This window comes from Myiozetetes cayanensis, unplaced genomic scaffold (assembly GCF_022539395.1).
Source record: "Myiozetetes cayanensis isolate MyiCay16 unplaced genomic scaffold, myiCay2020 scf5-8, whole genome shotgun sequence".
Taxonomy (NCBI): Eukaryota; Metazoa; Chordata; class Aves; order Passeriformes; family Tyrannidae; genus Myiozetetes; species Myiozetetes cayanensis.
Window position 1 is genome coordinate 101,863,073 of NW_026087742.1, and position 26,514 is coordinate 101,889,586.

The window sequence follows — 26,514 nt, forward strand, 5'->3', positions numbered from 1 at the left end:
TTGGGTTGTCCCCTGATATATATAAAGAAAAAGAGAGAGAAAGGGAAAAAGAAAGAGAGAGGGGAGAAAGAGATCAAGATCTCAGCATGTATGTGTCATCAGTTCTCCAAGTTAAATCTTGCCAAGTGCAGGTGCACTGGCATCCCCAGCCCTATCTACGCAAGGAAGGGATGGCTGATGTGATGGCTCAGGTGATCTCTCCTCTTAAGAACAGAAAAATGTCACTCTTCCAATCACACTTTTTTTGTTCAGCTTTTCACAGACTTTTCTGCCATTACTGCAAACAGCTTAGTAGGAGAACACACTGGATGGATAGTTTCTCCAAAAGACAAATGTAGCCCACAGATAGAGCTGGGATCTAAGCACGACCCTGAGTGACAGAGACTGTCAGATTATGAATTTTAAATATGAAATTTTCTTCATGAAGAGCTACAGGTAGCAGGGAGGTCAGGTTCCTAAATGAACATTAAAACTGGAGAGCATTTCAGCTGTCACAGTGCGCTGACCAGCACAGCTACACAGCCCGAAACAGCTGTGGTCTACCACAGTGAGGGACTTGAGCACCAAGGTAAGGCCAGCAGCTCAGCAAACTGCTACCCTCAGAAACACTGAGCTTGCTTTGCTTTAAAGCCCAGATATTAAATACTTCAAATACAGCCAGTATAGGATACAAGCTACAGTTGTGTCAGGCCTCTCACTATTTTTTGTTACTTTTTTTTTTTAACAGGAACTTCTCTAGAATCTGTCATCGCTCTGTCAGCATTTGGAGAGCTGACATCGATAAGGTGCTCACTAATGTGCCTACTATCACATCAGGAAAAATTTTCAGATCTTTAATATTTCTCAGGACATGAGTCTTTTGGGGGTATCACTTCTGTCTCTGTAAGCAAAAACACTGTTCTTTCACCTAGATTTACTGATGCTGAACCATCTATAGCACCACAAGATAGAGCTCAAATCTAAGTATTGGGTGCACTTTTCTAGCAAGTTCCTCGAAGTCTGAACAAGGGCAGAATCACCAGCAAGAAGTTAAAATTCCCAGGGCCCAACTGTTCCCAGCTTTTGGCTGGGATAAGATAAGGGACTACTGACATACGGCTCTTTAAAAATGCTCAGAGCTCTGATTCTTTGTTGATTCATGCTCCTTACAAATGCAAGCTAATTTAGTATTCATGAAAATTAAATTCTCTCAACACTGTCTGGAGGAATTTCGCACATCACACACATTTTTTCCTCTATGGGTATATAAGAGAGATTCGTTTTCTCAAGACATTTCAAACATACCACACTCCTGCTATAGCAGTTACAGGTCTTTTGAGAGCAACATTCTGAAATGTATCAAAACAGATTACCTCAAAGAGGGATTAAAAAGAGACCAAAACATCAGACTTAATTCACCAACGGCCTCTCAGAGTTGTGCTGGCATCAAACCAAGATTCTAAATCAGAAAGATAGTTAGGGATGATAAAGGGCTGTGTAAACTAAAGCTGTTAAAACAAAAATAAACAGCTGTGATAAAATTAACTCCATTCAAAGCAGGAAACAAATCGTTTCTAAATAGCTTAAAATAGTAGGGACAAAAAAAGGGGAATACATTGTAAGTTTACAGAGTTTTCTATTTTGAGCTATTATTTGGCAAGTTAATTTTTGTTCTTTATTCTGGATTGTCCTCTCCGCCAACAATCTGTGGCCCTGGGCAAATGAATGAGGATGGCCCACTCTGACAAAGTATAAGCCAATGATGCTCTGCCCTCTAAGCACTTCCCTGCACTCCCTTAAGCGATGGAAAGGTCAGCTGTTCAGAGGCACACACCTGAGACAATGCAAAGGATCTCCTGATCTGGTCTGGCAGCCAGAGAGAAACACTGTCAACTGTGTTTAATAGGACAAGGAACTTTGTAAATGAACCTTATTGGGGTTTTTTGCCTTTTATGGAAGGGAAGGAAGGGAAGGGGAAGTATGTCCTTTCCTTCTATTTAGAGAATGACAGCGTGGAACGCCCGGGTGACCAATCTGAATGACAAAGGTGGTGAATTTATACATGGTAATTGCAGTAGATGAGACAGGAACTGTCCTTCTTCCTTTTCCACACATACTGGCAAAGACAGAATGAGTACACACAGCCTATAAGGTATTTTTCTTGAGCTTGCTAAAGAAAATCCCCAACAACATTCCAGTGTCATTAAAAAATCAAAATCTGAAAATGAAATTGGATTTTAAACATTACTGTAGAAGAAAGACGTGTTCATTCTTCAAAGTTTAAAGGTAAATAAATTCATGCTTTCAAAAAACAAATTTATGCTTCTTTACCAGGAGTGGTTATACACGTACAAATCGCTGAGACAGATTATCTCAATATTAGTCATTATTTGTTATTCTCAGTCATATTCCTTGCAAAAACGTAACAGTGTCAGCTAAACATTTTGTCATTTGCTTTCAGCACGTTCATTTTCCTTTGCACAACAGTTCTTGCCACATAAGAAACAGCCCCAAGACTTTTACGCTTGCACAGGTAACCATGCAGGGAAGGGGGGAGTGGTGTCCAGCACCACGCAGCAGCATGCACCAAGGGCCACGCAGCGCAAGCATCTTCTGCAGCAGGAACACAGAGCCATCAGTAGGGGAGCTGGTGGCTTCACCTCATCCCCAGCCACCTCCCCGAGTACTGCAACAGCAAACAGAAACAACCACTCATTCAGGAGTTCTACAATTGTACCATCATTGTCTTCATTTTGGAACCACTTTTTTCACCACCCTCACTAAGTACAGGAACAGTGTCATTACACATGAAAGGACAGTGACCAGAGCCGATAGGATTCTCTACCAGCCCCTCACCAAACACTGGTCTTTGGTGAGACTCATGGAAAATCACTTGGTAGTGGGAATCCAAATCAACAGAAGGATTTAATGTGTTTCACCCCAGTCAATACAATGCTTCCACACACCACCCCCATTGTCTCACCATGTCCATTCATTCTCCAGAAAATAGGATGCTTACTTTTAATCATAAAAATTTCTCTCACCCAATTTTATCATTGTTCTTTCTCAGATGTTGTTTTTATTGCAGTAGCTGTGTATTTGATATATATTCTTCTTTGCAAGCAAGTTTTAAGAAGCTGAGGTGGAACACAAAATTGTAACTGTCCTCTTTTCAGAACTGTTAAAATCCACATTTGGGTTTCTCATTTAACTCTGCTCACATTCAGACACTCCTAAATGGGGTTTATAACATCATAAGTAATCATACTGATTTATCAGAAGTCTGACCAGCCATAATTCTGCAAGGATTAAGGAGAGAGTAAAAAAAATAAGGGGGGGGGGGGAAGTGGTGGAGCAAAAGAAAACACAAAACACAATTAAGGTTACTCACGAATACTTCTGTTTCAACGATCCTGTCTCATCTTCTTCCATTATATCTAATATCTATTACTGACAGCATTGTGGATCCACATATAAGGAAAGAGAGGCAAATATTTGTCAAATCATGCATTTTATCTGCACTGTTCCTCAGTTATTGCATCTTTGAAGAAAAAGAAAGCGAAGCAAGAAAGAGAAAGTAAATCAGTAAAACCAAAAATCTTAGAAATCCGAGAAGCGTTTTTCGCGGAGGTGCAAGAAAGTTGCAGGATGGGAGAAAAGAGGGCTGCGATCAACAAAAGGACAAGTAAGGAATTTTTTGTTGCTGCGTGTCTCTCTTCACCCAGCATATGCAGCAGCAAAGATTTTCTGACAGCAGGTTGATGAGCAGAATGTCAAGGAGCTGGAATTGTTGCTGAGCAGAGCCTGCCATACCTAATGACCAAAAAGCCATGTCAGCATATGAAGGCAAGGCTGGGTGTTTATGCAGCAGACAATCTTGCATATCCCAGTGAAGGCATCTCTAGAAGCAGCTACACACTAATTGAACAGCTGTTACAGGCCTTGGTTAAGTAAGAAAACTTCTTTTAAACAGAGCAGTTGGGAAATGGCTTTCAAAATAAACGTATTTAGCACTAAGCATGTGTTTGTAAAGTAAAAGCTCTAAGCTTGATTCAAAAGCTGAGCAACGCTTCATGCAGTGTGATAGAGGTGAATTCAAGCACCCTTTAGGCATAACTAATCTAAAGTTATGAACTGACTTGAGCTGAACTTATGGAGAAATCAGAAAGCTGAAATTAGAGCAGCTATGGGTTGTTTTAAACAGACATCCCTAAATGAAAACAGTTCTGTGGAACGCCTCCAAATGGTTTTCACTGGAGACATAAGCACATGGATATTTGACTAAAGTATGGACCACAGATCAGATATGAAATGGAAGGACCTGGTCACATCATCAGTCGGCCTGCTCAGGAAGAACATGATGAGTGTGCAGGAAGTGAGCTGTCAACAGACGGAGCATGAAGAATAAGGAACCCTCCTTTTTATGTTAGTTTAGGAGAGAACATCTCTGATAGTAACAACAGTGCCAACCCTTATTTTGTCTAAAACTTCCAGATTGACTTCCTGACGACCTGATTTTGAGTATCGCCCACTCCTCAGTCCCAGTTCCAACCTAGTAAGCACCAAACAGGCCACAAGTGTATCTGGATATCTGGCCTTTTGAGATGCAGTTTTATGGAGAAAGCAACATACCTCTGCAGCATGAAAAAACATGCAAGTCTCAACCAAATGCCAAGGAAGGTAGTATTAAACAAGATATCTTTTATCACCTAAACAAAGTTTAGCCCCAAGTAACGTGAGACAATCGACCGTGGGTTAACCTGTCTTCTTGCAGCTGGTTATCAAGTGTTCCTGTAGACACCAATCCTGCACTCTGAAATCAATTTGTGACGTGGCACAACCATGAGCTGCTATGATTAACAAGGAGAACTAAACAAGGAGAGCTGTAGCACAACTGGAAAGGTGACTGAATTCTTCCTGACCACTTACGCTCACCCTAAAGGGGATGGGTGATTTGACTCTTAATGAAAACTGGGCTGGGCATGGAGAGCACGTTTCTGGAAAACTCTGAAAGGTAATCCCCAGGAAGATTGTGAAATTAAAGGCTTCAAAGGCAGACCCTGCATCTGACTTGAAGCTTGACCCTAAAGTAAGAAGTCAAGCATACCAGAGATTTACTTCATAAATTCTCATTATACTCATCAGATAGGTGGATTAGAGAACCCGATGGTCTAAGAACTCTGCAAAAAGCATGAAATTTGAGTGACTCATAAGCAGTCATGAAGACTATAAGGTGAGAAACAGCAGAAAAATCTGAAGACCACCAACCACGTGGTCTGCTCCAGCCAGGGCAAGAGTTTGGTAGGAAGCTCGAGAAGAGCTGCAAAATGAATTCTAGTAGGCAGGGAGATAATTCTCCATGACGAAATAATCAGTGTTGCATACTTTCACAAAGATTTTTGTTCAAAAAAGTAAAAGATCAGGTTTTGTTATAAAAAAAAAAAAAAGTGTAAGTGCAAATATCAGAATACTGATATTCAGATATCAGAAAACTGCTTCATCCTTTGCTGTGAACATCCATAAGACCTCAGAGGTAGGAGAACAAACACTCCCAACCAGAAAGGAGGGAGAAGGGTAGCACAGCTTGGTTCTTCTCGAGAGAAAGCTCTCAGGGACAAAAGCAGATGCCACAGCCAGCGCAAAATCCTGCTCACCGGAAGACGGGACTGAACACTTTGTACTTAGTCATGCTGAATGTGACTCGGTAGGATCTCTTCCTGCTAGATTTCTTGACGAGGAAGCAGGTGGAAGGACAGATTTCTGTTTTCCTTGCTTCCTCTGTCTTGCATCTGATCTAACCATCCTCTCTTTTTCTGTATTAACAGGACAGTAAAAGCACATTAATAGCAGCATGTGCCCTTTTTCTAAAATGCAGAAGGCAAAAAAATCTGAATGTAAAATGAAAGTATCTTTTACTCTCCTTGGCAGGAAAAAAAGTATCAGCCAAAATGCTGTGAGTAATAACTGTCAAAGACAGAATGCCAAACAAAGAACATGCAGTAAATTAAAAACTAAAAAAAGCACAACAAAACAAACCAAAAAACCTAACAAAAAATCCTAAACAAACCAAACCCCACAATGTCCTCTAAGAAAAGCAAAGCATATTTTATGAATTCAGAAATCACAATGGGAACTTTATTTTTAGAGCAGAAGGACTTTGAATTCAAAGATCAGTGGTTATTACCAACAGTCTTCTTGTGTCAGGTGGCAAAAGTGATGGGACTAAATGTCCTTAATTTCAATCCATAGCTGAGATCCAAACATCCAGTGTAATTCACGATTTACTGGGGGCTTATACACACACATTATACAGACACAGAACATACACATGCACAGGGGGAACAGGTGCATTCTCATTGCATTAAGGCAGTTCATCAGCAGCAAACTGACTGTAGCTTACAGACAGATATATATGCATGTAGAGTAGCCATAAGTGAGTAGCAGTGGCACATTTTACAAGTGTAGATAAATCAAACAAGTACAGAGGACTAAAGCTATTGCTTGTTGATTTTGAAACACACTCACTGTTATAACGTCTGTAGCTGTCAATCTTTGCCGGTACCACTCTGTACAGAATTGTCCCTTCAAAGGCAGATTTTCCTGACAGCAGGCAAGAGAAGGAAAGACGGGAAAAAAAAAAAGAGAAGGGGCAGGGTGGGGATAAGGAGATCGAATGGTGGTAAAAAGAAGGAAAGGAAGACGTTTTAATCTGTATTTTCAGTCACTAGCATTTTTAAAGCCTCATTAGCAAAACAACGAGAATATTAACAAAAGTATCTGATTGTACATGAAGTTAAAATATTCTTACTGCATGTATGTCAGATAAAATAATCTCATGATTTTGCTAAAGATGTTCTTTACAGTGTCCAACAGAATGCATTTTTCTTAGGTTTTGTCTGTTGTCCATCAAGTTGTGAGGCTTGCAAATAAAATCATTTGTCTGTTTTATGCAGTCTCCTCAAAGAGCACAGGGGAATCCTGAAAAAATATTATTACTGCACCGCAATGATGTGCTCACAGTGGCTCAACATTCCTGATGCAGATGCACCGCACTTGAAAAAGCACAGCTGACATCCAAACACGGCAATGAAATACATTTCTCAAATGTGCCAAGATTCTGTGAGCATCAGAAGTACTGTCTTTCCAAGATGACTTATTAGAAATATTTTGTAGATAGGAGAACATTTTTTGTATAAGGTCTTAAGCAATGTCTACTGAAAGGGATAGGACACTAAAACTTGAATAAATTGGTTTTTCAGCCAACAGCTAATCAGGTGTTTGACTTGGCACAAATTAACAAAAATAAAATACTAAAATTTAAAGAGAAAACAGCAAAACAACAACAAAAAAATCTCACTTTCCATCTTATATATTTAAGATAACATTTTCATAACAAAAACTATTCATTTCTTCTTGGGTGGGTTTGGGGTTTTTTTTCATTGCTAGTGAGATTAACTCATGCTCTGATATTTAGAATATGAAATTCAAGTGAAGACAAAGGAATAAGCAGCTGAGATATTTTGTGTGTTGGGTTTTTTCAAAGCTGAGGTACCCAGGCAAGCCCAAAAATATACCAATGCCAGATTGTTGCCAATATCCTCTACATTACCAGCACAAAAATTAATGTCTTCAGTAAAATTTTATAGTAAAATAGCCAGCAGATGGGAATTGTCCCAAGATAGAATCACACCCATTTTGGTACCAAAAATGTGTATTTTTTTTTTCTCCTGTATATCATTCTGTTGGACTTTCAGAAAATAAGAAGCTATACTCATTTAGATATTATAAAAAGCTGTTCCTTTGTTTTGCTCTTGCAGTTTAATTAATAATAAGTTTTTCATTTTCACACAATGAAAGTAAATCAAGTAAAAAAGTCACTAATCCATCTTTTCACTTTGTTTTGACAAGATACCATTAAAAGAATATTATTAAAACAGTCAAACAACAATCAACCCATTGCTAAGAGAAATGTATGTTAAGTTTCATAACACTGTGAAGAGCCAGAGAGACAATAATGGAAATCTAAAGTTTTAAGAACTCAGAACAGAGGAGGTTGTGTGACTGAAGCATCAGCTGATGAGTCTGTCATCATTTCTAACTCCAGCAGTCATGACTGCACAGTGGCCATCACTAACAGGTTCTAAAATTAGTTGATACGTACCATGAGGCCTGGCTGTACCTGAACAAACAAGAGACAGCAAGATATAAAAGGTCACCTTTAAATGCTGTCGTGAACATGGTAAATGCTTTTTGAAATAACCTCCTTAATAATGAATTGCGATTATCTCAAATAGACTTTACTTGACTACATGTCATTTTTTTTGCTTCTCATCAGGCTGCAGTGACAAGTCTTATCGAAAATAGTCTTAAAATGAATACTAGATCTCTGAGAAAGCTAGAAAATAATCTTATAATTCATGTAGCTATTTAATCTAGTAATAAAATTATAATGTACACTTCCTGTTCATGCTGCGTTGGTCAAAGAAAAGCAACATTTTAATTTAAGAGCATGCTTTAAAAAACAAGGAACTGCTGTTTACTCTAAGAGTACCTGATCCTGTCCATACTTACTTCCCAAAATGTGCCTTTGAAGACAAAAAAATTTGGCAGTCACTTTACAGTTGGGATAAATACTTTAAAATCAAACAAGCCAATCTTGTAGCAGTCTTGCTTTCCAATCTGCTGAGCACCTGTGTCTGAGGGAAGGCACAGGTTCCCAGTCCTTCCAAGTCAACGGGAAAGTTAAGTCCCACTGTCAGGATTCAGAAATATTTGGGCACTTCCAAAACTCACCCCAGGCATTTTCACAATAGGAAATTTTTGCTCTGAAGAAACTTCTGAGGTTTGTGGCAGAGCATGAAAAGAAACCAAGATAATTCCTTCTGGCCATTTACTCTGATCTGCCATAAAATTTACATGAACAAAACAAGACCAATAAAATCAAACAACATTCTTCCCATTTGGCCTGGTGTAGATTGTAATAGAAGGGCAGAGAAAAATGTGTTTTTATTTACCTTATTCCTAAAAAGCCAATTTACATAATCTTTCTCTTCCACATTTCTTTTACTTCGACTTCACAAAAAATTACATAGGCCCTTCCAAAAGTGCTCTTTAGAGATGGTCAATAAAATGTGATTTAAAGATCAAGTTTAAATAAATTTAACCAAAGCATTAAATTTAACTATTAACTTAAACACATTCCTGTGTTTGCACAGTGCCCATTCTCTACATAACCCATGCTATTTTCCCAGGTCTCACTGTAAACCTGCCATTTTACAAGCTGAGCTGATGAGTTCAGTGGTGCTGCTCAAGATTGCAGAGCCAAATCCCAACCCTTTCTAGGCTCCTCTAAGAGCTGTGCAGAACCTCAGTGACTGCCCAAGGTTCTTGTTCAATGTGTTGGTACAGCCCCTCACACCTGAGTGCCAACTCCATAATCTAGAATTTCTGTTCCAATCCTGTGATACAGATGTATTCAAACAAAGTTTCCAGAGAAACAAAAAGGAGTTACTGAAGATTTGAAGTGCTGTTATGTCTTGTGATCCACGGAGAAAGGAGATGATCTAGAGGCATGAATATACACCCTTTTGAGATGTTACCCAGATCATTTCAACAGTAATACCAACCCGATGCTCAAATCTTTCAGGGTTTACTTGTTCATTTTTTATTTTACTGTGTTTTCAGAATAAGCACAGATACTTGGAATGAGATTATCATTCCTAGTCAGTTGTATAAACTCGATGAAATTTTTGCAATCTCATTAGGGAGATTTTCAAATCCAGACAGTCAGTGCATCTGAACTGAGCCTCATGAAGCACCACGTGCTCTCATGAAGCAACACCTCTATCAATTACATAAACCATACAGAGAGACCTGAGTTGATGCATAGTTCCCATAATTCTTCTAAGGAAATGTAATTATTAAATCCATGGTTTTACTTGAAGAAAAATAAGTTAAAAAGCATTAAAATCCCCATAATAATCTCAAAATTCCAAGAGTCCCAGTCTCTCTCTCAGGAGGTTTACAGTGTTCTTCTCTTTTATAGGTGTATCTAATAGCTCCTAATAACACATCATCTTATGCTTTACCCATAAAGCACCTCCAAAGAATTAAATTAAATACAAGAAAGAAGAAAACCTATTTCTCAACTACAGTTACCTTCAGTTTATTTCAAGACACAAAAACGATACCTGTGTTACTGCTATCTTCTCCATACAAGTATCACAGCTTTGGATTCCACTGACAGTCAGAACCAGCACACAAAACTGAGTTTGAAGAAAGCACGTGCCATAATGGACATCAAGACTAATGCTTTGTGGCTGCTCTGGCACACTTCACATTTTGTTAAAATCCAATTTAGAGATGCTTATTATAAAGTAAATATTACTTCATAATGGAACATTCATTCATTCATGTAGATAAAACTGGGGTATTTCTTCCTGAACAATATCACCTACCTTGTTCATTTATTTAGTACCAAACACTACAGACTCCAGAGCTGGAACCACATCTACACAATTAGTTCTTCCAAGACTCACTGTATTCAAAATGAAAATAATTCAGGATAGCATACACATGTTATAGAAAGCAGTTTGCAATCTCACTGAAAAGTGCATCTTCATGTAATGCTCTTTGCCCCATCACATTAAAATTTTCAACTTAAAAACATTTTCATTCCAGTTTGAAGGAATGTTACGTGTAAATATCTTTAGCGGCACTGACTACAAGACTGGGTCACCAATGCCCATTCACACATAACAGGTGCTCCATTACAAAAACAATATAAAAATTTTTTATCATTGCAAAAGTCAAGTTTTTTAGGATCTTATTTCAGTGGCATGGAATAAAGATTGATGCATTTGCCTCAACTGGAAAGATGAGGAAAAAGAAGGAAGTATTACAATTTTCTACCTCTTACTGACAGTGTGAACTACAAAGGCTTTGGTAGATTTCAGTGAGATAAGCTTACAAAGATGTTGTTGATAGTTCTTTGACTTTTGCTTGTTCAGAGATCTCAGAAGAACATTACTTAGCAATGGATCTGTGCTGAAAATAGGACGACCTTGGCAAGTATCGTGTAATTAGCCTGAAATATGCAAATACAATCGACTTCTTTCGTTTTCACTAAAGATTCAGAATTGACCACTGAATTAGGAAACAAAAAAAAGTATCTGCTTAAAGAACATAAAAAACATGAAGACCAACAACTTTCCATTTCATGTAACAGCACACTTTTGGCTCAGGTTATTCTCCAAGGGAAGTTATAAATAGGATAACCTGCTACCATGCTTATACTATTGCAAACTTAGTTACCAAACATGCTTTTCACCTGCAGCAGTACTGGCCCACTGTAAATGAGAGAACAAAGTCCATGTCCCAGTTCTGGCCTTTTTCCCCTTGGCTGCTGGGGCAGTGGGTGTCGGAGGTGATAGTAACATGCTCAGCACCTGGAGGGAAAAAGTGCCGCATGTCCCACACCAATAATTATGAATCCTTAAATCTACTGGAGTCATTAAAGAAGGCATGGCACTTTAATCCCTCGTTTAAATAAGCACAGCCACTTTGTAAATGTTTGGTTACTTTCCATGTCCAAAGTCCCTTGTAATTAGTTTTGAAATACAAATCCAATTTTCATCACTGCCTTCTCTTGTTTTGGTCTGTTGCGGTTCAGCGAGTCTCAACACAGCTCAGGGAGCACTGGCAATATTGCAACTCTGCAAGTACACACTTATCATCATCATCTGACCCTTTCACCATAAATTAAGAACAATGGCATTCAAAACCACTTCCAAGCAAGAGATAAGAATGTGCTATCCTATCAACGTGTTAAGGGGTAAAGACACAGACATACATACAAAACATCAATAATAATTTTTTCCTTACTTGACTTTACTTGCTCTTCCTGTGCTATTCCAACATCATCGGAATCAGACAGTTCCTTTATGAAGTTGGAAGGAAACATGCCAGTCTTTCCATTGAGTATTCCTTCCCACCAGCCCTCTTCCACCTGCACCGAGAAAATAAAAAAAAGCGGGTTTAACATAAGCTACACTTTGCTGAATTATGTTATATACATTCAGTAAATTACAATAATGACTCTGAACGAGTTTGTATTAATTTCAGGTGTAAGGAGTACATGGCATAGGCTCCAAGCCAGAACAGAACACCTCTTTTTTTTTTGGATAAGTGATGCATGAGCCCATCTGTAAATGTCAGCAGTGCTGGCAGCAGTCAGGAGCATGGATGAGCATTAAATAAAAGGATAAAAGAACAACTAGAGAGCATACGGTTTCTCTACATTTCAGTTTTTATGGCTGTCCATTCAATCACTAAATTTTCTGTGCACACTGTATGACTATTCAAGACAATCTTAATGCATGTGTTTTGCAGATTCTGAGTTTGAATTCCCTAAGTAATCAAAGGTGAAAGAGAAATACCCATGAAAGGCTACTCAGAGAATCTAAACTAGCTATCTTAAATAATGTGAATATTCCTGCTTTCCCCATCAAAATCTGAAGTTCTGTGTTTTAAAAATTAAGAATGTTGCTACTTCATTAATTTGCTAATGTAAGAAATCTGCAGAGAACAAAGAACAGTGCTAATGAATATCTGACTCTAGATTTACAGAGGCACTGAAATACATAATAATGATGGTGTCAGAAGGAGGAGGGACACCATCTAGCCAAATCCCAAGAGGAAAATATCACTTTAATATTACAAACTCCCTCCTGTATAACCCATTCAGCACTGAATGGCGGTGTCAGGCAGTGAAATGACAGCTCTTAGAAACCAGATGCCTTTAGGTTATAATGGGACAGCAAGAAAACGACTTATTATATGCATCAGCTAAACACACCCTTGATAGGAAAACATTTTTCATCTGTCAGACACTGTCCTTTCACCAAATAAGATGACAGGGGAGGACAGTGTCAATCTGTGACACATCAGTCTCCAATGAAGTTTGACACATCTCTTTCCTGCCTACCCTCCCCCGACAATTATGAAAATAGAAAGTCAACTGAAATAGAAAGGCTGAGGGTGCTCACATTTACTGTTAAAAAAAGAATCTCACATTTTAAATGAAATTAGTTAATTATTACAGCAAAAAAGTTTGCTTCCTATCATTTATCTGTGTAAAGTTCGAGTTCTTAGAAAAGAAAACTCTTAATAATATAACCAAATATTTCGCAAAGATATGGAGGAATGTATGAATTTCTTTCACACTTAGTCACACATCCAATTTTACTACAAAACCTCAATTTCTTTTGGTCTTGAGTTGAATTTTTGCTTTAATTCAAAAGGAGTTCAGACCAGACTTTCATTTAATCTCAGTACCTGTCCCTGACAAAATTTGCCCCCCCCTCCAATCCACCAGTAATCTTGGTGAGCTCCAGCACAACTCTAGGAGTTATCTTGCTCTTCTTCTTATCTTGCTGTTAATTCAGAAGATGGAATACATACATATCGCTCAATCACTTCAGTGAGGTGGAGGTTTTTCACATTATAGTATTAAAGTCTCTAAAAGGTAATATTCCCTTTCTTCATTCCAGACCAATAAGAAACAACATGGAAAACTGCAACTGCATGACACACAACATTCAGTAGGTAAATATCTACATATATATATATGTACAAATTATATATCTAAATACAACATTATATAAATATTATATACCCATAATATAGAAAATACATAAATACATAATATAGAAAATACATAAAATGGTCAAGACTCTTTGAGCAATAAAATATTTCCATTTTTCTAATGCAGTATTCCCAGATGGCTATATTAACTAGAGCTAAACATTAAACCATAACTGCATTAGCTGATTGACCAGAAAATTAATCAGAGGATTTACACAGTTCCCACGATCCTTGCTTTGCAAGATGCTGAGAATATCTGACACAAGTAATGTGACCAATATCATGCAGTTTCATTTTTTCCTCAAGTAATTTTCACCTGCTTACTTCTTCCAGGGTAACACTTCACAGTTTCCTTACAGTTAACACCAGCGCTCTTCACGTGGCATGTTGATGTGTGGATCCTCATGTATGTGTATAGAAATATACATATATACAAAGATCTTTAAACAGGTAAATCTAAACTGGATGTGAATATACTCACAGTATTCATTAGCTTATTGTAAGTTTTCCATCTGACTGAAAAAATTAATTGCTTGATAATACCATGTTGCATTCAATAATTCTGCAACTTCAGAAAAAAATCTAAAGCAAACCCAGATTTTTTTCTACAAGAAAATGCAGAATCATGTTAGCAAGACATCAGAGGTTCAGGTCAAACTGTGCCTCCCAAAGATTTATTAGGAAATTTTCATCAAAAGCATCAAAAGCTTTAACTATTTTTAAACACCATAGCTACCTGTACATAACTTTAAGCCTCAAAACACAGCAGCTAGAGATACATGCATGCAATAGAAGACACTAAAATACCTCCAGGATTTAGTTATCCCAAACTGGGGCAGTCCATTACCATATGGTTTGAAAAGTTGCAATAATTCACAGTCAATAAAACCTTTTAAATGAAAATCCATTATTCATGGTGGTAATCCGTCTGGAGGCACGAGCTCAATAAAATTTGTTGCCATGCTATTGTAACAAAGTGCTTTCAGAATTTATACATCTAGGTCCTGATTTATGGCCAGCATTCATGTGCTGAACCAAACAATCTAAAAAGAGAAGGATTTCATTCAGCAATCCATGTCCCTACGCTGGATAAGAAGTTCTACGATTCATAATATTCTACACACCAACTGTAAGATCAGCCTGAAAAGGAAGGTTTGTTTTTTTTTTAAGTCAGAAGATGGATCTTTCCAATCTGCCAAATGTAAGTGGATACAGCCAGAGATATTTTTAAGATGTATTTTTAGTGGGTTTTATCTGTTCGCTGCCTTTTGGAGAGGCAGGGCTCATCCTCATCTTGCCAAGCCCATAAGCTGCCAGTACCATCACAGCACATTTGCAGAGCAACAACATATAGGAACACGACTGCAGATACTTCGTTACTCTACTCCATATATTTAGGAGGTAACAACAACATGCACTCAACTGCAACTCAGTCAATGCCACGCATGGGGCAGGGACAGATGCAATATGCAGCCTAACACCTGGGCGTGACTGAATGAGATACAAATGAGCAATGCCATCAGAGAATGGTTCAGCAGCTCTAGAGACTAAATTCACCCCATTAAGAAGCCTGGCCTTTGGGATTTAATCCATATAATAATTATGCAACATTCAAATGTCCTTCCAGTATCACTGGGCTTTAGTTTTTTAAAATTTTCAATGAGGAAAGAATATTTGTGCTTTCGTTGTAATTTAATTATTCAACCACCAGAGCCTTCTTTAATGTAAATGAGCTTTTTCTAAACCATAAACCAAATACAGATGAAAATAATTTGAAATATACTGTTTTACGTTGTGAGAAGGTAAATGTTTAATCAAATTGTGAGATCCCAGCACACAATAACAAGCCAGACTACAAAGACAGTATGAGGTTGTAATTGTTAATTTTACTTACAAGTAATAATATAAATAAGAAATAATAAATTAAGTACTCAAAAAAGATACCATAGAAGTGGACAGACAGGAAAATATCAGAGAATTATATGAGTGAGGCATTCAGACACACAAACATGAAGTTCTCCTAAGAATATACAGATGCTAGGACATTAAGCTGCTTAGAAAGCAACAAAAATTTATTGAAATCAGCCTATTTCCATGCTTAAAGTAAAAAAAAAAAAAAAAAAAGATAGCATTTCAAGCCTTCAGGCAAATATAATAGTTCTATTTCAGACCAGGAATAGAGTTTTATTCTGTAACTGTAAAGCAACCAAAGAAAACAAAATCTCTTTAGTAGGTCACTAGGACTACAAGACTAAGATAATCCAAAAATGAGAACATCTCATATTTTACAGTCTTCATGTTTTCCCTTCACTGCCAGTACAATCTGCAACATCTCCCTTCAAAGAAAGACACGTCAGCCTGACCTGCAGTGCAACAAACCTTTGCTGCTACAAGCCTTAGAAGCACCTTCTCTTGAGAGAATGGGGGGGCCATCCCTGTAACTCATGACAGGATACCCAAAACCAGCAGGAAATGCTGAGGCCAACTGCCAGCAGCTGCTTGGCCAGAGTATCTGGGACTGCCACAGCTGCTTGCTTACACCTTGCTATATAATTAATGGGCTAAAGTTGTTAAATTATTAAAGTGTTCAGCTCCTGGGAATCACTGACCTAAAGTGTATTTCCAATAAATTCCCGCATTGGCTCATTCTACAAGATTTTCTAAAACCTGCAGCTTTGCCTATTGGGATGTCAGATTACTTTACAGCTTAGTTAGGGCAGATGAGGGAGGCTCTGAGTCAGGAAAGGTTTCAGATGGAAGGAAGTCACCCTGGATCGTAACAGAGTTTTTCTGGGCTGTTAAAACCAAAACACAGTCCCAGGAACAAAAGCAATGCCAGAGGCAGGCAACAGGAAGGAGAGAAGCCCAAGGTCAACAAATTTTCTTTTGCTTTGAGAGAACTAGAGCACAGAAAGCAAAGGAAAAAACTCCTTTAGTTTATAAATTCTAACGGAAAATCTTGAGCTCAAAGGACAAAAGCAATCATATGTTGAAAGGAAATTAAAAACATAGATTCCCAAGAGGCAAAATAAACAAATCACATTCACTGCCAATGGGAAAATAAATTTTGGACACAAGACCTCAACAGAAGACGGTGCCTACAGTGCCACTTGATGGCTTATTCTGGGAGTGCATTCAGAGGAGCTGTACCCATGAGACACCAACCATCCCTTGGGACTCTTGCTACAGCACTCTGTTTGATAATTCGGGTACAAACTGCACAAGTACCTTGTTTTAGGGAATCTTTTCAGCTTCAGAGTTCTTTATTTTACAATGTCAAAATGTGCTTGGGGAATTTTTGTTTGTTTGTGGTCATTCATGGTTTTATTAAGTTTTTTAACATCCTCTTCTAAAAAAGACACTGAAGGGCAGTGAAAGCAATCACACAGAACTGGGATGACCCTATGCCTATACAGACTCATCAGTATTTGCACCCTTATTTCCCCTAAAAAAGCCTCCTACCACATGAATTAACCAAACAAGAAGTAGTCACAAAAGTCACAGCATTCCACAGAAAAGTAACTGAGAGATGTGAAACCCCAGCATTCATTCCCAGTTGTTTTCTTGCATACTGTACAGCTCTGCAGTTGTGGCACAGACCATCCCCTCGCTACGGTTAAATATTCATTCTCCTTTCAAGACTATAGCTGCCAAAATAGGTCACTGTAAGAAAACTCCAGCTCAATCCCCAGTTTATCCTGTTCTTGGACATGGGTTGCACCACTTTATGTTGCCGTAAGAACAAAAAAACGCATCCACCAATCCTGCCCATAAGAAGCAATCGATTTGTGAAAATTCAGTCTGTATTTTTATAATTTCAAATGAGCTACAGATAGGATTTGATCATGTAATATATGGCAACGTTACCTATAAGTTTAAGAATAAGCTCAGTGGTATTACAGAATGTCTCAGTCAAAGATGTGAGCTTAACTTCATGCACTACCCACTGCCAAAAAGCTGACTTCTCAGCAGGACGAGGCCAAAAGGCACATAAGCAGCACAATGACAGACTGATCCCAAATGAAAGCAGGCTCAGAACTGCTGAATGACGTGCAATATGTCCTCACTCTGATGCTGCAGGTTAATTATCTGGCATCCCATGAAAGTCTATGGGTGAAATATAATTGGAATTCAGATATCTGCATTTAATAAGACAATTAGTTACAGTTGTATTTTGGGACAACTTTAATTAGAGTTATAGCTAATGAGGTAGGGAAATGACAAGCAAAAAGCTATCAATCACACAATAAACGTGAACGCAAACAATGATGAAAATGCTTCCCTTGTTAAGTTTTAAATGTACTTTTAATTTAAGTCTGTTAATTAATGTCTCATGGGTATCAGTGTCTCTGTAGTTATGGAAACCTCTATTTGAACAACAAGCATTTTATCTATTGTGTTGAACATCTGATCTTAACATAATTAATTTCTAACTATTTAGGACAAATAGAAAGGAAGTGAACTCTTAACATATACAGCCTCCAAGGACATCCATCTGACAACAACTCACACTTGCTACTGTTTCAATCCACTCTACAGCCCCAGACCACTTCTGCCAGAATAGGAATTTCCAGTGTTATCTACCACCACTACAGACATAAAAACCCTTTCAAAAGTATCACATCCAATCTGTTGGCATCAGGAAGAAGGATCTGGGCAGCTTTAGATGCTACTACACCTCCACACTCTGAAGCAGAGGTGGGAGAAGGGAAGACATCGTCATCCTCAGCACATCACCATGTGATGTCAGTGTAACCTGTTTTCACTGGGAGTCTGGGGAAACACACTTGGACACTGTAGAAGGCACCTGACACTTGTGTTCCCTTCTGTCAACCCTGTGCTGGAGGCAGTGAACTCGAGTGGCTTTGAGGAAGAGCAGAACACAATTCTTTAAGGATAAAACTCCATTAACTTTTCTTTGCAACAGCTTAAGTTTAATGAGTTGTCAACCACAAGCAACATTTTAAGACTTTTTTTTTGCTCAATACCCACATTAAGATACATAGACAGTATTTGACCTAAACAATACCAGGTTCAGTTTGCCTTAAGTCAGTTAGGAATCAATTTATTTTCAACTAAGCAGAAATCCATACACATTTGAAAATATTAATCTAAGTCAATTTAAAACTAATTAATTCAACTGATGCAACTTTCTTAGAAGGAGGCAATAATATACTATCTATGGGAATCTGAAACCTACTCATAAATAAAAAGATGAGGTAAGGGAAAGGAGCAACTGGAAATGGAAAGTAAATGAGCATTAATGTTCCAATTACATACTGAACCACTGTAAATAATGCTGAAGATGTCATCCAGTTTTTAATCTTGAGTAATGATGAACAAAATTCATATTTTACAAGAATTGTCTCAAATTGTTGCCTATGTGGGAGAGTTTTTTGCTACCGTTCTGGATTTTTTTTTGGACAATAACACAGCATGATTTTGGCCCTTGTAAAAACAAAACAAAACGAAACAACACAAAACACCTCAGTTCTCACAACTGAGGGAATAATATTTTTCAATTGTATAATGACATTAACACTGTGAATCCTATTTCAATGACTCTTTGTGCAGCATTACCTAAAAGCAGAAGGGTAAAAAGTGAAATCAGCACATTGGTTGGTGCAACTTCTTGCATAAAATAAAGTTCCTGTTTCAAAATAAATATTCTGCCCTACTTTCTCGAGGAATTGACACTGCTATGATAAGAGGAGGAAGTAATAACAATAAGTTTTTGACATCAAACATGATTGGTATCAATCACGACAGAAAATAAAGGTCCCACAATAACACTTCCCAAGGCACTGAGAATTTCTTCTCTAGATTCCTATTTTCCCTCTCCCACCAGCCAATCTAGTTCCATCCAAAAGTCGGACAATGCTCTAAAACGCATGAATGCACTAGATGAAGCCCGAAGCTGACCTTCTGTTTCAGTAGCTGACAGAACAGGATATTTTATAAGGTCAAAGTGGGCACAGCCTCACCTCTCTCAGCTGCTCTTCAGCATTTACTTATGACCAGCATTCAAGCTATCCACCAGCAGTCCTGTTCCACACTACAGTAAAACTAATTCCATCATGACATTCTTTATATCTGCAAATCAAAAAAGCAGTCCTAGACAATATATTTTCTTAAACCTTAAAATAAGAAAGTTGTCAATGTTTTCCTCAACAGTAGCAACTCAGGGTACAAATCTGAGTTTAAGACTAGGAAGTCTGTAATCAGCAATCCAAGTGGGTTTCAAAAAACATGCCCGTAACTATAAGAACACATATGCAAGTAGATGGAATGTTTCACTTTCATAGTTCTACATTTTGCAATTTTAATGCAACTAATTTCAGTCTCATTTGGATATAAATGAATCTGTAATTTATAATTAAGTTGCTCAAATTTAGAAAAGACAAGAGCTGCATTTTGTTAAGAGAAGCCTAGTGTCTCATCTAAATTATTTAATTACTCAGTAATTATTTGTTCATTCGGTAGGGTTAGTTTGTTGGCTGGATGCTGGGAAAGAGTTTCATTCCATCAATTTACCCTGGAAAGACATAGACTTAGAAGTTTCAAGAAATATGTCTGTGGCCATGTGAGGTCAAATATACCTCAAATTGCCCAATGAAAACAGCTTATGTGATGCCGTGAAACGTGTTATAATATCAAGTTTACATTATCTTCAAAATATGCTCTTAAATATCTTACAACCTTGAATTCCCCCATTATAAAACCGTTCACAGGCAGAATAAGGTTATTTAAGTGGCACATCATGTCTGATTCCAGGAAAAATGATGTGCAGAGCTGGCGTGCACAGCCAGGTTAAAGCAAAACCGGTGATCATTAAGCTTCTAACATTCAGAAGTGAGAATTTAATCTCTCATAAGAAAATGCTGGATGTCATGTAGATTGTAGAATTTATATTCTTTTAGAACTGATTTTTTAAGGGACAGATGTAGGAAAAAGTAAATTAAGCGTATATCGTTGACAAGAAAATAAATGTTGACGTACTAACTGCTGAGTCACAAGGGAGGAAAAAATCTTACAATACAAATAAACGATACAAGCTGAAACACACCTTTTATTAGCTACTTGAGCAGACTAAGGTCTTTGATCTTTTTAAAGCATATATGAGTCTGAATACATTCTAGTTGAAGAGTGCATGTTATCATTTTGACTTTGGTTCTTTGTGCTATTAAACTCAAAAAGATATTTGTAAAATCTCTAATGGAACACTGAAGGTATTGGGAGCGAACACCATTCCTTGATACTGCAAACAGATTTACCCACACAAAGAAAATTTCTGTATCTCTGTCAAAGCTTTTGTAATTTGTCCCCAGTCCATCTGAAGTTTTCCACATCTATCTGCACCCAAAATAAGTGAATCTCAAGTCTCAAATGTTTTGTTCAGGGTTTTTTTGCTTGGTTTTAGGGTTTTTTTAAACTGATTAGACTGAAATGAAATTCTTAAAGTTTGCTGGCAAAGATGACAAAAGGTGAACTCCACTGGAGATTCAAGTAAATTTCTTAAATGTGTTTAACTTTGCAAAGGTAATTTGCCCTGTGACTGGTTTACTAAAACTGTGAAAAGCTTCTTCTGATACAATCTTTGGTTCTTCAGAGATACAAAGTCAAGAGCTCTGTAGAAAAACTTGGAGCTCTTTCCCTGAACAGAACTCTGAAGCACCAACTGATTGAGAGGAAACAGCAAAAGTGCTATAAGGAAAAAAAGTCACAAAATCCTTAAAAATCAACAACATCCCCTCATGCCCAACAGTAATCCATACCAGACAGGTCAGTATACCAGAAAAGAAAAATGTCTGGTTTAAACTATTTCTTAAAACATACTGTATTGAAGAGCTTAGCATGCACAAGGTATGTCAGCACCGCACGTGTGTATAGTTAACCAAAGATATGCTCACCTCTCCCACAACTTCAATGATGTCACCAACTTTTAATTCCAGTTCATCTTCATTTTGAGGCATATAACTGAAAGCCACCTGACATCTCCTTCTTCTGTTTCTCTCTCCTGACGAAAATGAAAGAAACAGGAAAATAGTAACATGAAAACAGAATTCCATGTCAAACACATGCCAGAGGAAATTATGAGAGATGAAACATGATTCTTTGAGCATTCTTATCAGAATCTGAATGCTTGCAATGCTTAGACTATCTGTCTAGAAGTAACTTACAAAAAGAGGGTGGAGAAAAGATTTCTGGTGCATATTATTTTTTCAACTATTTCTATAATTCAATGCAATTAATAAATGCAAATAAATTGTGTGGATTTTTTTCCCTTCTGTAGTATTATTCAAGAGCCAAAATTTAACTAATTGTGCTTCCTAGTGACAGGATGGACAAACTTTACCCAAAGGATCTTTCCAGGTGTATTTACTCCAATTTCTCTTCTAGGCTAATGCTCTATACACATGCTGTAGGCAAACTGGAGGGATGGGAAAGGGATCCAAAGCCTTGTGGCTTTTGCATATAAGGAAATAAGCTCTCAGCTGTATCATTTTGTCCACAAATATTTCACAGGTGTACAAATGCCTCACTAACCATTTTTATACTTTTTCTTTTCATAGAACCATTTAGGTTGGAAAAGACCTTTAAGATTGTTGAGTACCAGACTGTTGAGTTAACACAGCTCTGCCAAGTCCACCACTAAACCATATCCCTAAATTCCACATCTACATCTTTTAAATACCTCCAGGGATGATGACTCCACCACTTCCTTGGGCAGCCTGTTCCAATGCTTGACAAACACTACTGTGAAGAAATTTTTCCTGATATCCAAATCTGAACCTCCCCTGGCATTTCCTCTCATCCTGTCACTTGTTATCTGGCAGAAGAGACTGACCCCCCACCTGGCTACAAACTCCTTTCAGGCAGTTGCAGAGAGAGGCCCTTTTAAACAAACCCAGCTCCTTCATCCGCTTCTCCTAAGACATGTGCTCCAGACTCTTGAGCAGCTCTGTTATCCTTCTCTGGACATGATCCAGTGCCTCAGTGTCTTTCTTGCAGGGAGGGGCCCAAAACTGAACACAGGATTTGAGATGCGGCCCCACTGCTGTCCAGTACGATCATTAGCCTTGGGTGGATCCCACCAGCCCCACAGACTTGTATGTAAATAAGTGGTGTAGCAGATCACTGACCTTTTCCCCTTGGATTACAGGACCTTCACTCTGCTCCCCATCCTTTTCTTCTAACTCAGAGGGATGGGTACATGGAGTACAACTATTAAAGACTGAGACAAAGACGACACGTAATACCTCCCTTCTCCTCATCCTTTGACACTGTTTTCCCCACATCCAACAAAGAATGGAGAATCTCCTTAGCCCTTTGGTTGTTAATGCATTTATAGAAACCTTTTTATTGCCTTTTACAGCAGGGGCCAGATTAAGTTCTAGCTGGGTTTTGGCCCTTCTCATTTTCTACCTGCATAACCTCCTGAGAATCCTGCCCCATTTTCCAAAGGTCATAAACTCTCCTTTTTAACCTGAGTTCCAGTCAGAGGTCTCTGTTCAGCCAGGCTGGTTGTCTTTCTCACTGGCTCATCTTTTAGCACAAGGAGATGGCCTGCTCCTGCACCATTAAGATTTCCTTCTTGAAGAAGAAAATGTCCAGCCTTCCTGGATTCCTTTGCCCTTCAGGACTGCTCCCAGGGGACTCTGTCAACCAGTCCTCTAAATAGGCCAAAGTCTGCACTCCAGAACTCCAAGGGTGCCGTTCTGCTGACCCCCCTCCTTACTTCTCCAAAAATTGAAAACTCTTATTATTTTGTGATCACTTTGCTCAAGACAACCTCCAACCATCACATCATGCACCAACCCTTCTCTGTTCACAAACAACAGGTCCAGCAGAGTGCTCTCCCTAGTTGGCTCCCTCACCAACTGTGTCAGGTCACCTGCCAAACGCTCTGGGAACCTCCTGGACTGTCCTTGACTCTTTTGTCTCTGCTGTGCTGTATTTCCAGCAGACATCTGGTAAGCTGAAGACCCCTATGAGAACAAGGGCCAGTGATTGTGAGACTTGTTCCATGCACTTACGGAATATTTCATTTGCCTCTTCATCCTGGTTGGGTGGTCTATAACAGACTCCCACCAGGATATCTGCCTTGTTGGCCTTCCCCTTGACTCTTACCCATAAACACTCAACCCTACTGTCACCATCATTAAGCTCCAGACAATCAAAACACTCCTAATGCAACACAGCTACCCCACTGCCTCTCCTTGCCTGTCCCTCCTGAAGGATTTATATTCATCCATTGCAGCACTTTGGGTGTGAGTCATCCCACCACGTTTCAGTGATGGCAGCTGTGTCATTCATTTTCCTGCTCCACAATGGCTTCCTGCTTCTCCTGTTGATTGCCCATGCTGCATGTGTTGGTGTGGATGCACTTTAGTTGTGCTATTGATACAAACAACTTTTTGGGGGGAGAACCCTCAATTCCTATAGGACTGTTCTCAGGTGCTTCTGTGGTTTCTAAAGTGACAGTGGCCCTGGTCTTGTATCTTTGCTGCTGCATGGCTCTTCAACCCCTAACATCAATGAGACAGCAGACAAAAGGACCTCGCTTGCACACCATCCCTCAAACACTGGCCTTGGACTTATCTCTACCGACCCTGATCTTATCCTTTTCTGCCTTCAAACCTAGTTTAAAGCTCTTCCAATGAGCTCTGCTAATTCCTGTGCAAAGATTCTGTTCCCCCTGTTGCCAACAGACCTGCTGTTGTGTAAACCGACACATGAGGAAAAAACCCAAAATTCTGCCCGTGACACCAGGCTGGGAGCCAGGTATTGATCTGCTGGCTTATGTGTCATCTTCTTCCCTCCTCGTTCCCTCTGACTGGAAGGACAGAGAAGAATGCTACTTGTGTTCCTGATTCCCTTAAGCAGTAGTCCCGAGGCCCTGAAGAATCAATCTCCTGATTGCCCTCGGGCTTGCAGTTGCAACTTTATCAGTGCCTACCTGAGAAATGAATAATGAACAATAATCTGAGGGCTGTACCAGGGTAGGAACTTTTCTTTCCACACCTTCAAGCCAGGCCCCAGGGAGGCTGCAGGCTTCCCAAGGAAGAGAGCCCAGTTGGCACAAGAGGCCTGCTGTTGCCTTCAGGAGACAGTCTCCTAAGACAACGACCTGTCTTTTTGGTTTTATGGAAACAGTTTTGACACAGGGCATAGCCTGACTTAACCCTGGTGCCATCTTTATGCCAGATAAACCATCTCCCCTGCTGTTTGGTTCCACTTGCAGAGCCTTACACCTGTTATGCCAAGGCACCTGTGGAGGTGGGGCATCCACAGAGGAGATCCACCTGCTGCACCAGACAGGAACTTCCATACACACACACACACGGAGATATGTTTATGTATTGTATGTATTATTTCTGTGTATACACATATATTTGTAAGATGTGTATTTATACACTAATATTAGATTAAAGAAAATAGAAGGAAAATCATTGCCATGGGGTTAGTGGAGTTAAGACAGGCTAATTTTGGAACTGCAAATGATGTCACCAGTTATCTTTCTCTTCCAGCTTGGATGTCTAGGCTTCCATGAGAAGCTGATATGAGGGTCCATCTTTGGATGCACTACTGAAGAGTGGTTTGAATCCATAGCTTTGACCCTTCTACCATCACAGTTTTCAGACACATGACTGAAAATACCCTGTTCCAGAGTCTGTTTTTGCCAGATCTGTTGGCTTACATGTAATTATAGTTAGCTGGTGAAGGGACTTGAACATAAGCCCTATGAAGAGAGGCTGAGAGAACTGGGGTTGTTTAGCCTGGAGAAGAGGAGGCTCAGGAGTGACTTCATCACTCTCTACAACTACCTGAAAGGAGGTTGTAGCCAGGTGGGGATTGGTCTCTTCTCCCAGGCAACTATGAGTAAGACAAGAGGGTATGGTCTCAAGCTCTGCCAGGGGAGGTTTAGGTTAGATGTTAGGAAGAAATTCTTTACAGAGAGAGTAATCAGGTATTGGAATGGGCTGCCCAGGGATGTGGTGGATTCTCAGTCCCTGGAGGTATTTAAGAAGAGACTGGATGTGGCACTTGGTGCCATAGTCTAGTAACTCTGGTGGTGTTGGATAAAGGGTTGGACTTGATGATCTCAGAGGTCCTTTCCAACCCATCTGATTCTATGATTGTTGTATGAGATGAGAGAATGACCCTAAAATAAGTTGCTGCTTAGCCTTTGTTCACTGAAGGATAACTTTCTGATACGAATCATGACTCTGTTGGAATGTGATGAAGGACCAGAAGGTAGGAAGAGAGAAATTATTCAAAACACAAGATTCACTGACTATTCTCTCTTCTCTAGAAGATGTGCAGTGTATAAACCATGCAATTTGTACCCACACAAACATATATACACACACACTCCACACAAGTAAACATAGTTTCTCTTATGCTATTTCTCTTAACTGTTAAACACACTCAATACACACTCAATACATACTCAAAATGGTTTGTGTAAATCCTTTCCAAGCATGGCCTTAATCTGAAATTAAATTACAGAAATAGATCTTATAGTGAGTCTGTTTTTTGTTCTGCAACATTTCTTGATAATCCTGCTCTAGGGAAAACAGTGATAATAAAGTTATAGATTTTTTTTTCCTAATCTATTAATTGAAACTAGAGAAAGAAAGGAGAAGGGAATCCACTGATTTTGGCTTTCTGACAATATTTTTCACATCCACTGCAATCCTGCATGAGTGGCAGCTTTTTGAACGTCAAAATTAATACCTTAATGCAATATAACCAAACTCACTCAAATTAGCTCTTTTTCCACCTACAGATGACTGCTCATTCTTCACCATCTAAACTAAAATGGTCCTACACTGACAACTTTACACAGCTGCATTCAAAATAAATATAATAAATACCTTCCATCCT

At 38.8% G+C, this 26,514-nt stretch overlaps 1 protein-coding gene across 3 annotated transcripts in view; it reads right to left on the minus strand.

The window, feature by feature from the left end:
* Positions 1-26,514, minus strand: part of SH3KBP1 (SH3 domain containing kinase binding protein 1) — a 215,375-nt gene that overhangs the window by 86,026 nt on the left and 102,835 nt on the right. For 2 of the 3 annotated variants that reach the window (XM_050332554.1, XM_050332556.1), the window contains 3 exons: positions 21,534-21,640; positions 11,863-11,986; positions 6,505-6,579 (listed from right to left, as the gene is read on the minus strand). In XM_050332554.1, coding sequence (XP_050188511.1) covers positions 6,505-6,579; positions 11,863-11,986; positions 21,534-21,640 — 306 coding nt within the window. The remainder of the gene's footprint in view (positions 1-6,504; positions 6,580-11,862; positions 11,987-21,533; positions 21,641-26,514) is intronic. The other variant, XM_050332555.1, reaches the window with a different exon arrangement.